The sequence below is a fragment of the Lemur catta genome, chromosome 10 (genome assembly GCF_020740605.2).
Source record: "Lemur catta isolate mLemCat1 chromosome 10, mLemCat1.pri, whole genome shotgun sequence".
Classification (NCBI taxonomy): domain Eukaryota; kingdom Metazoa; phylum Chordata; class Mammalia; order Primates; family Lemuridae; genus Lemur; species Lemur catta.
Genome location: NC_059137.1, coordinates 60,239,812 through 60,256,157, shown reverse-complemented (window position 1 = coordinate 60,256,157; position 16,346 = coordinate 60,239,812). Strand labels below are relative to the sequence as shown.

General features: G+C 37.2%; 1 protein-coding gene across 2 annotated transcripts in view; it reads right to left on the bottom strand.

Annotated features, from left to right (window-relative positions):
* Positions 1–1,035: 1,035 nt before the first annotated feature.
* PLGRKT (plasminogen receptor with a C-terminal lysine) overlaps positions 1,036–16,346 on the bottom strand; it is a 44,374-nt gene continuing 29,063 nt past the window's right edge. For both annotated transcript variants that reach the window (XM_045563887.1, XM_045563886.1), the window contains exons 4-6: positions 4,554–4,684; positions 3,864–3,973; positions 1,036–1,433 (exon numbers count right to left, since the gene is read on the bottom strand). In XM_045563887.1, coding sequence (XP_045419843.1) covers positions 1,312–1,433; positions 3,864–3,973; positions 4,554–4,684 — 363 coding nt within the window. In that variant the 3' untranslated portion in view covers positions 1,036–1,311. The remainder of the gene's footprint in view (positions 1,434–3,863; positions 3,974–4,553; positions 4,685–16,346) is intronic.

Sequence of the window (16,346 nt, the reverse complement as noted above, 5' to 3'; positions counted from 1 at the left end):
TATCCCCACTGTCAATTTTTCCCAGGGCTCCTGTGGGGATATGTGGAGCCATCTGGGTCCTGGACTTAAAAAATTTCTTTTCTCTCCTGAGGGCTTCTTGCTACCTGGAGGCTTTTGCAACCTCTGGGCAATAGTCCTTTCAAGGTCCTTCTTCTTTACAAAAAGTCAGTCCGGGGTAGCTTTTTTTACCCATTGGTTTTGATTGTCTCAAAAAAAAAAAAAAAAAAAAAAAAAAAAGAAGAGGAAGACTGGCTCATTCATCACCATTCAGGTCTCAGCTCAAATGTCATCTCTGCAGAGAAGCAGTCTCAGATCTAAAATAGCCCCACCTCATCCTCCCATTCTCTTATCGTCCTGTTTCATTTTCACTGAAGCATTTGTCCCCATTAGAAATGATCTTTTATCTCCATGTTTATTTGTTGCCTTCCCCAATTCTCCCACTCCTCACTAGGACACAGTCTTCTGCCCAGGATGCAAGGTCTTGTCTACTTAATCACTAATGTAGCTCTACTGCCTACAACAGTGCCTGGTGCATACCAAATATCAATAAATATCTTTGGAATGAGTGTATTACATGTAGGGTTTGCATCTGGAGGAATAGGTATAAATAGGAGTATTTTATGAATAGGAGTCCCAGTGAGTCTAAATATTAATAAAAAGTGGGCATCGTAATCAATCTCCTCTTCCTTCCCAACTCTCTAGCAACTATGCCCTGAGTCATTATTTGGATGTTGTTACCTTTTCTCTTTTATAGCTGTTCTGTGAATGTTAAGCATGAGTTAAGGGCTAACTTCTCAAGGCCTTTTAGGGCACAGACACTGGAGCCAAACCATCTAGGTTCAAATCCACGCCTGGCCAAGTTTGTCACAGTGTCAGTCATAGTGCAACACACATGTTAGTCATTAATATTGATTGTTTTCTGTCATGTGCGGACAGGACACAATTGACAAATCCAAATAATAGGAGAATCTGTGGAAATGAAATGTGATGCTGAAAGTATGTACGACAGAGAAGTGAGAGCAGCTTGAAATTTGCTTCCAGGAATTCAAAATAATATAATTTATTAATTTTACCCTTAGTATTTATAATGCACACATACATAAGAAATGTGAAAGTTATTTAAAGTACCTCCATGATTTTGTGTTGAATGTTATAAATTTTATTTTAAAGGATCTCAACAAAACTCATCTTGCATTTTAATATTTTAAAATAAAATCCATTATATCAAAATTTTGAGCAATTAAAAAATTGTAAAAACCATGATTCAAGCCAATAATTTTGTGCTTAGAGATTTGGTGAGTAAACGTGATTTCATTTGTCTATGAAGAATTCACTCTGTTCTCTTCTGGCTTTTTCAAGACTTTCAAAAGTGATCATTCCTTTTGGCAGCTGCAGCTTACTCTTCTCTGTTTCCAGTATGTCCTCAGCTTCACCTTAAATAAAGTACAGAAATACACAAGGTGACAAAGGTGTCATCAACATTTTGTGATTCCAGCTTTCTGACTGCTATATTCCTATGAAAGCTGAAACACTGTATGAGCTGTGTCCCCAAATCTCACAGTTAAACGTTTCACCCATTTTCCTCAGGAAAAGTAATACACCTCCCAAAGGAAACACAGGAATTAATTCTGAAAACTCATAGACAAATCAGATGCTAGAGATTTTTTTTTTTTTACAAAAGACAGTATTTTGAAATATGAAAGAGAAAGAACAGCAAGACAAGTATTTTTTTCCCTTCAACCAGAATCAGGATAATTAGTATTAATTGTGTTTAGAGGGTCTTGGGATGGAGAAATCACATATAGCCTTTCCTATTGCCCTTTAATATATAGGTGACAAGATAAAAAATAACCTTTACTTAAAAATTCTAAGTTTTCAGAAAAGCTAATCTTTGACCTGACATCACTTATAAATACCCGAAATAATGTTGTTCTTTAGTCTGTATATATACATAACACACATATACACGTTTTTATAAACAATTCCTTCTCTCAAACAACAGCTACACACTGCAGTAATTTCCTGGGCTCAGCGACATTTGCCAGCTTTTATTGTTGAAGACTAACTAAAAAAATCATTTTAAATTGTATTAAAATATATATTATTTACATTTTATAAACCTGCATTTGCAATGAAGGGCAACACTTTCTGTACGTATTCCTCTTTTAACACACTGTTAATTGTACTCCAAACCCAACAGAGCAGGCTATAATTTTCAAGTTATAAGAGCATTTCATCATCTGCAAACATCTTCTTTTGCTTTATTCTTAAATAGTAAGATAAAAATCATTATAAAATTATATATATTGGGTTGGCAACTGATGACAGACTAGATGTTTTCCATGTGAGAGTGCTTTCCAGATGGTAAGTTCTCAGTATGAGTTTACAGAATGGCTGATGATAAATTCAGTCAAATGAGTATTATATATTTTGGGGTTATCACTACTAATAGGCAAAAAATGATAACCTAAATTTTCTAATGTGGTAGTTTTCCAATGGATTCCAGGTTTCAGGGGTTTTGTTTGTTTTTACAGGAAATTCCCACAGAAATAACTTCTGTAGCAATAAAGCCATATTCCAGGGCAACAAAAGCCAGGATTCTATGAGAGCAGTGGTATGCTAGTGAATATTTAACAACTAGCTCTCTGGAAAAAAAAATGTATGTAAGATTATTATGCATATTAGTTTATTATAAATTTTACTTAAATATATATCACAATAAAATGTATAATACTCTTACTCACAAATTCCGTATAGCAAATTGATTCTCACAGAAAGCTTTCATTGATTTTTGTAGAACTCTTGAAACCATAGCCAACCCACGTTACAGTTGATGAGAGAGTATAATTCCAACATGGATGGTGGTTGGTGTTTTCATTTACATTAACGAATAGGACAAAATGAAATAATGATGACATATATTGGAACTTTACTCATTTGAGAATGATGTAAACAACTTCTTTGCTGAATCAAATAATAGTTCTTAAATATTGGAAGAATATTTCCTCAACTTTTTATGCTATTCACAATATAATGGCTACAGATAAGACATATTTTTAAGCTTAATTTGCATTATTGCATTTTCTTCATCAATTTTTTAAGTCAAGATCATAGGTTGGCAAACTTTCTTAAGGAGCCAGACAATAAATATTATAGGCTTGTGTACTCACATGTTTCTGTTTCAATGACTCAGCTCTGTTGTGGTAATGGGAAAGCAGCCATAGACAATACATAAATGTATTGGCATGGATATATTTAAATAAAAATTTATTTTCAAAAAGAGGTGGCCAGCCTACAGGTCATTGTATGCCAACCTCTGGTCTAGACAATCAACAAAACAAGAAGTCAAGCCCTGATTTGGCAATTGCAGATTTCCAGTGTATATATACTTGCACCATGACCAACTTCAGGCTACCAATGGGATGTCACTGAAGTCAGAGTGTAGCTGTATTTTGTTGTGTCTGTATATTATATCTGCATTTCTTTTATGCAGACAAAATTGATAATGACCTAAGAGTAAGAATAATAGCAAGTAATTAGAAACAGATGAGTTCTGAGTATTTATTATCTTTGCTTTTAACATAATTTCATATTATTTACTTACTATAACTTATTTAATTATAAGTTTATATAATTTAAGTTTTAATAAATTAAATGACTACATTTAACAATCAGTTTACATAATCCCCAAAAATGTAACAATTGGTTCTTGTGAGCTGGTATGACTGGCTCCAGCGTCTCACAGTGCGAGAGCAGAAATGTTGGTCATTGGAGATTCAGTGAGAGGGCCTGGTCCTGAGGAGGAGATCCTTGAACCAGAAAACAAATCAGGAAATAGAAACTCTGGTTTATCAAAGACTTACCTTTCATTCTTTGTAGAAGGGTTCCATAGCCCAAGTCATATTGGTAGGTGAGGATAAAGCTTAATGGAACAATAGGGACCAGCAAGCCTGGCTTTTTATTTTTTATTGCTCTGTTTCAAGGCAAAAAAAAAAAAAAAAAAAAAAAAGACCCAATATCAAGAAATAACCTATAAACACATATCTCTATATTTAAAGAAAAAAAAATTACCTGCTTTTTTGGAAGAATATCCTTGATTTCAGATTTAATTCATTTGAATCTTCTATGGAAATAAGATTTCCTTACCCAATACCCCTCACCAGATTCTGCAGTTCTCAAGGGCAAGGTCTCTGTCTTGCTCAACTTTATTTGACTTTGATGCTCAGATCCCTTGTTTTTAAGGATTAGTGTCTACCACTTAAGGATTGTGGAGATAAACTGGTAGAGACCTTCTATCATGGTGTCAAGTCAGTCTTCTAACTTATGAAGTGGAGGAAAAGACAGAAGAAATCTAAGAAACTGAAGGCAGAATTAACTATTACTACTCTCTTCTGCAGAGTTACCCCCAAGGACTAAGCAACAAGACGCTACTTTTACGTATACACTGTTTAGACCAAAGTCCTACCTTGGCCAACTTAATAATATTATGGCCAAAGAAAAGACAAAGAGAAGTAAATTATTTAAGAAAAGTTTAAAGTAAATAGCAAACATACCCAGCTGTTAAAGAGATGGCTGTAATGCCAAAAAATGTTCCAAAATATTTCATGAATTCCCGAGACCAAGCAATCTGCATGGCCATTTGTCTTTCCCTCATTTCATTCTGCATCGTTAGCTGCCTTTCCAGCTGAGGACAAAACAAAATACAAAGTATGGTTACTCACCTTTTAAATCTGAATAAAGATTTAACAATCTGTTCTCCCAATGGATTTTCATTCTCTAATGCTTTAATTCATCTTTTTTTAAAAAAAAAATCTCTGTAGATTTTGACTAAAGTCCCCTTCGACAGCTATTGCTAAGTGTCACCTTGGCAGTGAAATCTCCCTAGAATACATACAGAGTAGATACCAATATTTTGTTTCTACATCATGAGGTCTTGACTGCATATGGTCTGGAGCTTTAGCCAAGCCTCAAAGATATGTCCAGCTTTTTCTATTACATGTGAAGAAAGATCTATGAGTCTTTAAATGCAGATACATCTTATTGGCCTTTATTACTACCACTTGCATGGAAATCTACCTTCCAAATCTATCCCATTCCAAATTGAAATTTATTTGGAGTATCAGGTCCATATCACACCAGGATATGATAGGAGAAGGGGGTTATTTTAAGACATCAATAAATATTTTTCTTTGTCACATTTTTCTTATTGCTTCAAGTCCTTCACCATTTTGGTAAGTGCCTTTCACTGCTTTGGAACAGAAGGTAGAATACAGCCCAGAACACAGGAGGAGACTGAATTTCTGAATGGATTTGTAGAAAGTACACAGGGGAAGCAAGAGTCTGAAGGGCCAACCCATTATTTGAAGAGAGTCAGAATCTTGATGGAGAAGTGTTTTTTTTTTTTTTTTTAAATTCTAAAATCTTAGCACTACATATCATTAACAAAGCTGGAGGGTAGCAAGCAGAGCGCATGATGCAAACTTTAAGGTGGGGAGAAAAGAGTAATAATGTGACTCAGTTTTTGCTCCATGTCCTCTTTCTACTGGGGGAGCCAGCCTAGAACATGATCAAATACCCACAGAGCAAGTCACCTGGCACTGCCCAGGCTGATCAAACAGAAAACAACAGCAGACAAGCCTCCTCCAGCCAGATGTGTCCTCCCTAATGCCAATGCCACTTGAGATCACCTGGACCCAAACCTAGATTATTCCAGGGAAAAAATGAACAGAGAAAGGGAGGGAGAAAGCTGAATTGAACTATTTACTCCAAAAGAAGTGAGTTTTAAATTAGAAATAATTAAGTAACTTTGACTTGTCAAAATTAAATTTGCCATCACCAGTAGAAACTGAGGTTCATTTTGAATTCTGTTAGAGAGTAAAAACTAATTTATGCTTTGCATACATGATTATTTAATGTGTGAAATTTATCCTTTTCATCCTTGCTATATTACTTATTCACAAATTTATATGATAATTAATAATACCCCCCAAGGTGATGCAAATGCAGCAAGTAATCATTTGTGTTTTAATCAAAAGTCAGCTGGATCCAAACAAGACAGAGAGGAGCCCAGGATCAGTGGTTCTAAACCTTTGCTGCACACTCTGAGTATCTGGGGAGCTTCTCAAAGTCCCAGTGCCCAGACCCACATCCAGACTGATTAAACCAGATGGGACCAATTAAATCAGGGTCTGGAGTTAGGATGAGGCATCAGTATTTTTTAGTTTGCCAGGTAGTTCCAGTGTGCAGCTGGGACTTAGAACCACTGCCTGAGATGAAAGAACTCACAGTCTAGGTTTGTTCGGACCAAAGATCAAGCTGAGCTATCAGTCTGAAAGGGATCCCCTGGGAACTCTCAAAATCTTGTGAGCAGAGGGGATTTAAAGGTGGTGGAACTAACCTTCTGGTAGTGTTGTGGTGGATATATGACACTTTGCATTTGTTGAAACCCAAAAACTTTACAGCAGAGTGAATCTTAATCTATACAAACTTCATAAATCAGCCAAGAGGAAAGGGGAAGCACAAGATGGAATGGGGACTGTGACAAAATAATCTGATAGTATTACAAATGTCTGACACCTCACTGAGTGGGTGGGGGAAAGGAGCTAACCTAACTAACTTTGGAAAGTGGTATTTTGACTGAAAACTGCAAAACTAAAAACAGAAAGAACCATACATAAACACTGTTCACTAGTTGGTAAAGCTACTTCTCACGAGGTATGGATTAACAATTCTGAACTTGCTTTATATATCTACTGGAGATGAACAAACAAGTAAATTGGTGGCAGATGGTTAGATCCAGGTTTCTTACTAGTAGAGAAGGAAATTACAAAGAAGCAAGGAGAAAAGGCTAGAATGAACCCTGTGGTACTGGATGAGAGCCAGTGATACCAGTATGAACTCATGTTTAGCTTAATGGACATACAGATGGACAAAGATAAAATATAGATATGCATATATATACATACTGATATGCATGCATGCATGGGTTAGTGTAAGTACATATTTTCCTAGCTCTATCCATTGAGAGGGTATAGAGGCAATGATAACCTCTTGCAAACAAGCACATTCAACACTGAGACCATGGTTTCTACTCTCCAACAAAAGAAAACAGGGCTCCTTGGACTGACCTAGGACTGGGGCAATAAATATACAAGAGGGAGCCTAGAGCATCTTGTAGTGCCAGAAAGTCAACAAATGCTAAAAAAAAAAAAAAAAAAAAAGGAATATGTCAAAGGGACACAGGAGCCAACATGCAAGAGCTCCCAATGGCTAAAGCTGGAAAAATTTGATCAACAAAATAAATAATATAGTATTGGATTATAACCAAAGTCCAAAATGAATATCCATGAGTCCACACTAATATAAATGGAGAAGAGAAAAATATCCTGTACAGAGGAAGTCTAAATCATTTATGTAGATACTCCTCCCCCTTCAAAGAGGTGGAGGTTAACTCCTTCCCCTTAATCTTGGACTTTGTTTGTTTACTTGCTTCCATTGAGTAGAGCATGAAAAGGCAGGGGAGAGGAGGAAAGCTAAAGAGACAAGAAGACTAAATGTAATGTGTCATCCTGGGTGGGATTCTGGGACAGAAATAGAATATTAGAGACAAACTAATGAAAGATGAATATAAAATTTATTTAATTGTAATGGACCAATTACAGTAAGTTAGTTTCTTAGCTGTGACAAATGTACATAAGATGTTAACAGTTGGGTACCCTAAGTATAGGTATTTGGGAATTCTACGCCTTTTCTGTAAATCTAAAACTACTCGCAAATTTAAACTTATTTTAAACACTAGTTATGAAAAGATCTTGTATTCTGGATCTCTGCTCTCCTACTGATAACAATAGAGGCAATTATATATATATATGTATAAATATATCATAGATAAATTCAGAAAATCAGCAAGATTGTATATCTGCAATAAACTCTGAAACTAGAGTTAAAAAAAAAAAATCCATGCAGACCCTTTCCATGAGCAAAAAATCCTGATGAAGAACATCACTGATTTGTAATGTTAATTATCAATGAAAATTGTATTAATTATTCCAGATTTCATAAGATTACGTTTAAAGTCACAGGTCTACATCTATATACATTTTTAAAATCAAACTAATAAACTTGACCACCAAACTTTTCAATAGCCATAAAGGGATAATTATATTAATGCAATTATTAATTTACTGACAATTGGCATCCTTTAATTACATATACATTCATTTTCAACCTTCTTCCCCAAATACTGACACTAATAACAAATAAAAGCAAAATAGAACATTCACAGTAAGTTCTCTTAACAATTTTTAAACCAAATCCTAAATACAAAATTCTTTATCCTTTTTAAAAATAATTTTAGGCATTTTTATAATAATAATTTCCTTATCTCTGTTTCTTTTGATACTGCTTTATGGAACAATTTGAATTTAAAATGTTCCTGATTATGACTTCACACTCTGAGGAACTTTCAGGCTTATCTGATGCTGGTTGAACAATTAGAGAACCACAGTTCACTTTAAAGAGAGCTAATAAAAGGGAACTAGCTTATTAGAAGCAATTATATGTAGTTGGAGTAACCAGATTCTAGCCACTTTCATAAAAATTGTTACAGCTGCTTTTTCCTGTGTATTTTCATTCCTCAATTTTCTTGTTTAAAAAATATTAAGGACAGCCACAAAATTACTGACCTCTGTAATTTGTCAATCTCTTGAGTTTCCAAAGGGACAATTGCGTAAAGGTTCACAGATGATTTAACATAATTTTCCTCTTAATACAATATTAAAATGATTAAATTTCATTTGGACACATAAAACATTTGAATAGCACAAAGTCAGTGACATTGTCCTATAAATTATCCTTATTAAAGTCTTAATCTCATTTTAATAGGAGCCTTCCCTGTTTTTGAGAAACAATTAGGCTAACCCTGAGAAAAATATCAGTTTTAGTTTCAAATGGTCTTTTGAGTTATGCGTAATATATTCACATGTGATAGAAAAGTTTTGTTTTTATTTGCTTAATTGAACAATGCCAAAAAGTTACTCTACATGTCCTGCCACAAAAGTTTTGTTTTTATCAGAAAAGAGAATATTTTATGTGTATCTATGCTTTTGTTATATTAATAGAGTCATTATTAATACCATCTAAACCAAAAGCAAAATCAGTGGTTCAGGTAAAAACAAAACATAAACTAACAGCAGCCGTAATGAAAGCTGTGACAAGTGGCATTTAACTTTAACTTGTTCTACAGATATTTTAAATATTCAATATCTATTAGGAAGTTTTAGAAGAATCTGGATGAGGAAATGAGTAGTAAATTGAGGCTTTTTCTTTAAAAAGATCATTTTTTAATCAATGACTTAAAAAATAATTGAATACAAATAAAATTGTAGTATTATTCAGAGGCGCAAAAGCTTTGATGATAGCATCTTGTTACATATCTTCCAATAAAGATTACAACATAATTATATCCATTCTTACTCTCAGATGTAAACATCATATTATTAACATAAGGTTGCCATAAGCAAAAATGAGATTTTCAGTTTGGCAAAAACCCTGCATATTAAGTTATAGATTTCAAAATATTTAGACTTTTCTCAAAAAGATCAGAAGTTACCAACAAGTTGAGCAGCCTGGGAAAGAAACAACAAAAGATCATGAGCCTCTCAACTATTATCTAAAATTTCTTAAAGCCATGGCTCCTAACAGTGTTTGGTACATTATTAACACTGTTAACTGAAATTGAAGACAATTCCAACACTTAAATAAAAACAATAAGAATATTTTAATTTATCCTGGATTTCCTCATTTTAAACAGTACAGATGTCTTAGTTTGCTAGTTAATGTTTCACTATGTTGGTCTCAACAGTACACAAAGGTAAGAGTTCTATTCTGTAATACTTAGATCTAAGAATCTTGCAACCAAGATTTGCTTCAAAAAACTAAAATCAGAAAATTCTTAAGAAATTGCAGGATGTTTGTTTTTACTTTATTATGGCACCTGATACACTAATAAAAATAATAATGTGGCTCACCATGTGCTAACTACTGTGCTAGTTATATTGACTTTCCTCCCAAATCCTATGAGGTTAGTCTATGAGTTGGAAACAATGGAATCCACTCTAACAGTAGTTTAAACAGAACAAGATTTACTGCAGGGTATTTGGCAGCTTAAGAATTTCTGGGGGAGCCACGGAAGTAAGCTTGCTTTCTACACTATCAAGAACAACATAGTCAAGAGAAATGCTCAGCCAGGATATTGGACTCTCCTAGAGGAACCCACAGCTACTGCCTCCTACCATAGATGCTCAGGACCAAATACTGAAACTCCACCTCTACCACTCTCAAAATACCAGTCACCTCCACTGCAGTGCTTACAATAAGATCTAATGTCTTCCTGCAGCGTTACACTGCCTACTCCTACTTCCCCAGTCTCCTTCAGCGATGCCTGCTTGGCAGAACCAGGTCAGATGTGAAACCCAGCTGCAAGGGAGTCTAGTAAATTTGTCTTTGGCTTTCCAGCCTCTGTATAGACAGGCACGCTATATGGGAGTTGGAGTGGAGTGGAAGTTGAGCAATCTAATCAGTCCTACCTGCCAAGGAAGGTATTAGCTCAGTGATTTTCCCTGTGGTAACAGTTGTTAAATAGGATTTAATAACTGGGATTCAAACCCAGGTCTGCCTGCTCCAAAGCCCAACCTTGCAGTCTACATTAAGTAAACTTGCACTAATCAAGTCAATAGGGAAAATAGGGGTAGAGTGGACAGGGTATGTGATTGCCATCTCAAAACTTTTAGCTTTCTATATAATTAATGCAAGAATTCTGGAAAGGTACACCTAATGAACTCTAAATTGACCTGGGGTACAAGCTGACCTGAATTATTCTGTTTAAATCTTTTTGAAAGAGCCTGTATACTCACTGCCTCCAATTTCTCACCAGTATTTCATGCCCCGATTCTCTGTAGTGTGATTTCAGTGACCACTACTCTCTGAAACTAAGCCTCCCAAGGCCCCTGTGATCTCCTCTTCCTAGCGATATCTAAGTCCTCAGAGAACTAATTGGGAGCAACCACAGCATCCACATAATGGTCATGTTCTACAGACTCCACTTTCTCAACATTTCTTAAGGGGTGGCCTTCCCTACCCTGCTGCTCAAGTGTGAGTTTGGGGCTCCAAGCCAAGGGCCCTGGAGAGACCAGGCCCAGCTTTTGGCTCTATAAGAAAATTGGTATCTGTGCTCAAGGAAAGGGAAGAACAAAGAAGCTAGTGAAGTTCTTCTAAAAGGTCAAGTCTTGCTCCACTCCCATAACTGGAACAGAAAAGGAAAAGGCAATTCCTAAGAATAGCTGAGCACTGGAACTTTTTGCAGAGAGGGTCCCTCTTTAAATCCTGTATTTGCACACAGTCTCCCAAAATTTCCTTCTCAAACATCTTCTCCTTTAGGTTTTCTCAGTTCCTGGAAATATAATCACCCACCCACCAGGCTCCAACTACCATCTCTTGCTGATGACTTCTAAATATGTCTCCATCTTAAAACACTTTTTAGTGATAGACTCATATTTCCAACAGTCTTATTGAATACCTCCACTGGGAAATGGATAGCCAAACTTCACTAAAACATCTCTGCATGTCTCTGGAACCCAGTCTCCTACCTGTGGCTCCTGCTCCAGTTCAGATCATCAATACCCATCAATGGGACCACTGAAATTACTGCTGATTTATGTTCTCTACTCTTGGTTTCTTCTTCCTCTAATCCACTTTTTTTACTATTCTGGATTCCTCTCAACATTGATCCTGCTTAAAAACTGTCATTGGTTCTTTTTCTTTTTTCTATTTCTTTCAGCTTATTATGGGGGTTCAAAAGTTCAGGTTATATATATTGCCCATGTCCCGCCCATCCCCCCGAGTCAGAGCTTCAAGAGTGTCCATTCCCCAGACAGTGCGCACTGCACTCATCATGTAGTTATACCCCCATCCCCTCCCCCCACCCCCATCCCCCCGAGTCAGTATATTCAAGCGTGACCATTCCTGAGACGGTGCGCAATGCACTCATCATGTAGGTACACACCTATCCCCTCCCCCCAGCCCCCACCTCCGTCTGATACCCAATTGGTGTCATTCCCAAACGTGCATTTAGGTGATGATCAGGGAAACCAATTTGCTGGTGAGTACACATGGTGCTTGTTTTTCCATTCTTGGGATACTTCACTTAATAGAATGGGTTCCAACTCTCTCCAGGAGAACAAAAGGGATTCTATATCACCGTTATTTCTTATAGCTGAGTAATACTCCATGGTATACATATATCACGATTTACTAATCCATTCATGAATTGATGGGCATTTGGGTTGTTTCCACATCTTTGCAATTGTGAATTGTGCTGCTATAAACATTCGGGTACAGGTGTCTTTGTCATAGAATGACTTTTGTTCCTTTGGGTAGATGCCCAACACTGGGATTGCTGGATAGAATGGTAGGTCTACTTGAATTTGTTTAAGGTATCTTCATAATGCTTTCCACAGGGGTTGCACTAGTTTGCAGTCCCACCAGCAGTGTATGAGTGTTCCTGTCTCTCCACATCCACACCAACATGCGTTGTTCTGGGATTTTTGATAAAGGCCATTCTCACTGGAGTTAAGTGATATCTCATTGTGGTTTTAATTTGCATTTCCCTGATGATTAGGGATGTCATTGGTTCTTTAACTCCTAGACAGGACATAGCTTTTAAAAATCCTATCCCAATTTACCTCTCTAGCTTCGTGTAGTGCCAGTCTTTCCCTGGACCCCAGCCTCCAATCCTCACCAAGGCCACACGATCACCTTTCCACACCTTTTTGCTTACGAATGAGGACAGACTTTAGAGTCACACAGACTTGGGTTCAAATTCTAGTTCTATCATGTGATTGTGGGCAAAGTCCTCAAACTTTTTGTGCTTAGGACTCATGGAGCAGGTTTCTCCCTCCAATACTAAATAATTTTAGGTAGGTCTTTAAATTAGAAATCGCTAATATACACCTGATTTTAATATAAAAGTGGATTGTGGAAAGAATTCATTCTTTAGTTATCCATTTCTGGAACATACTACTTCCAACATTCACGTGTGCATATGATCTCAAAAATAATATATCATTTTATGACTATTACAAAATAACCATTAATTCCTGAAATGGAAACAAATCATCATTTTTACTTGTTGTCATGTTCTGATTTGGATGGATCTAGGAGTTCTAAGATGGCATTCTCCCTAGTGACCAGATCAGCTCCTGCTGTCAGGGGTACACTTTTCTTTCTCAGTATGTATAAAATGTCATGTGCTTTGAGTGAGTATTTAAAAGACTTTGGAAAGACTTTCAGTTTCCTCTGTCACCATCTGGGTAATGAATGAGTCATCAGAGAGAACTTGGGGAGGTGGGCAGAGAAGAGAAACTGATCTAGGAAGACCCTGATTGCTTAGCCGTAGACATGCCATTCATCTCTGCTTTGTAGATGATTCCCTCTCTGGAAGCTCTCAGAAGGGGCTGGGAATTTCATAGGTGACCCAATACAAGCCCAGGGAAGAAACAGGAAGAGACAGGAGTTGTTGGCTCGTACTCCAGGATAAGATGGCATTGTCCCTAGTGACCAGAGGCCATTATAAAGACAAAGTAGAGAAACCAGCCTCACAGTAGGCGAAAACTGACCTTCACTGATGGACAGAGCCTGTGATAACTCCCAGCCACACTGCATATCAGGAAAGCTAGACTGCTGGGAAAAATATCGGGGAGGAGTGAGGAGCAAGTGTGGGGCTAACAGGGGCCTGATATGTAAAATACCCAGGAAGGTTGGTGTAGCATGGCCAGAAGTACCAGGAAGGTACCTCTGAGGCCAGACAGTCATTGAGGAAACCCAGAGGAGTCAGAGGGACCAATGAAGGCTGTCTAGAAGGTTCTGAAATCCAGGTATCAGCCGTTGTCTGCCTCAGGCTGGTGAAAACCCTGGCAATTGCCAACTCTGTACCTAGTTTAGTCCTTGTTTATATTTTGTTTGCCTTTCTGTAAAATTAGCCCTGCAAAACCATGGGGCTGCCAGGGGAAGACCTGGACATGTTGACACCTTTATCAGGATTGATCAAGACAGCCTAATGCTGTACTAATTTCAAAATCTGAAAGATCACAGGAGGGGTCATACATAGGCAGAGAGAGAGTCACAGAGGCAGGCTGTGGGGCCTGGGATCCTTTCTTTCTGGGCTTTGTCCCCATAGGGTCCAAGGACAGAATGTGAGCACTATCACATCATTCTTGCTGTTCCTTTACAAACAATGTTTATTCTCCTTGGCATTCTATAATTCACCAAATCAAGCTGGACTTTGTGGTTTTGGAGCCAGAGACATCCAGATCTTTAACTCAAGCTACTTCAGGTACTAGTTACCTGATTTAAGTCATGGTATTCCTCTAAGCTGCAGCTTCCTCAACCTGTAAAGGTACCCAGTAACACCAACCTCTTAAGGCTGTCATGAGACTTAGAGATAAAATGCATAAAAGGCAAGCCAAGGTGTAGCCAACAAAGGGAAATGGTGCTTTGTCCAACCTACAGCTGTGCTTCTTTTTACATCTTATGTCAAGTAGGGATTTCTAAAATGTCTTCAAAATATAAAATGACTAAATCTTTAAAAAGTTTTATTTACGGCTGGGCGCGGTGGCTCACGCCTGTAATCCTAGCACTCTGGGAGGCCAAGGCGGGTGGATCACTCGAGATCAGGAGTTCGAGACCAGCAAGAGTGAGACCCCATCTCTACTAAAAATAGAAAGAAATTATCTGGCCAACTAAAATATATATAGAAAAAATTAGCTGGGCATGGTGGCGCATGCCTGTAGTCCCAGCTACTCGGGAGGCTGAGGCAGTAGGATTGCTTAAGCCCAGGAGTTTGAGGTTGCTGTGAGCTAGGCTGACGCCATGGCACTCACTCTAGCCTGGGCAACACAGCGAGACTCTGTCTCAAAAAAAAAAAAAAAAAAAGTTTTATTTACTAACATAATGCTCAACTGTCAGAAAAATTAACAAATTTTAACAAAGGGGATTTTGGGTTTTTTTTTTTTCACTGTTAGGTTTCTTCACGCTAAATATCAAAGCAGCAGGGTTTTCTAAGAAAAATGATGACGCCTAACCAGAAAAGCACTCTGCTGAATTGGCGTTGGCCACAAAAGACTTTAAAAACTTGACGCAAATGGTTAAATGTTTGTGTGTGCTTAAAGCATCATTAACTTTATCAAAAATCATTGATTTGAGGCAACTTTGTATGATGCAATATGGTTTTTATTTGTGTTAAATCAAAATAAGATTACTCATCTTTGAAGCAATTCTAATTTATGGCATTTGGTTTCTCAGAGTGCAATACAAAACAGCCAACATGTCCAAAAACATTGCCTGAGAGATAAAAGCTAAGATAAGAGAAAGAAGTCACAAACTGCTGCAATACTAATCTCATCTAGATTATCAAAATATTTCTCCCAAGGGTAGCACATTTTGGTTTCATATCAGAAAATTTTACGAAACTAGTTTGTCACATGTAAGAGTTATAACATATTAGCCATTTCTAAGAGTCTTTGTTCAGAAGCAGCGATAAGCTGGTGTAGATCCAGCTGTGCTTTCTCCACATCACCCTGTGATGAGCGGCACACACTTTTGGAGATTGTCCTCCAGAGAAAAAGGCAGGGTTTGTGGCCTTGAAGCAGAAGTCAGGCTAGCCCTTTGCTGTTGATGAACCAAGAAACAAAGCAGCCAGCCCCAGAGATGTCCTGATATGTTCAGTCATACTCATGCCTGATCTAGCTCAGCTGTTAAACTTTTAGCAAGTTTGCTGACACCTTGAAGCTGGTGACATAAGTTCTCTGTAGAATTTGGGGAAAGGGTGTTTGTTGTAAGCTCCACATGTAATTTGGACGTACCTCCCCTCCCTCATGGCTGCCATGCAGGAGGGGCAGGGGTGTGTCCCTCTCAGTTGGACAATCTGAAGCTGGTCTCCTTTTTAATAACAGTTACATCATCTGGTCTCCTCAGAACTACTCCAGAGAGGTACTCTTAGGATAAATCAAGTGCCACTTGTCAAGTTGTTATAGATGCTCACAATAAAGATACTATCATAATTCTGATTAATTGCTTAAGGTTAATATATTCATATAAATGAATTGCCATTGATAATCAATCCCCAGAAGGATATATTTCTTATTTTCACAGCTTATCCTAAATTTCATCTCAAAGCTCCTACTCACACTTCCTAATCACTGTATCATTACTGTGCAATTATAACATTGTTATTCATAAGGCAAATTGTTTATTGTTAAGTCATATTCTCATAATAGAATGTCTCAGGTTTT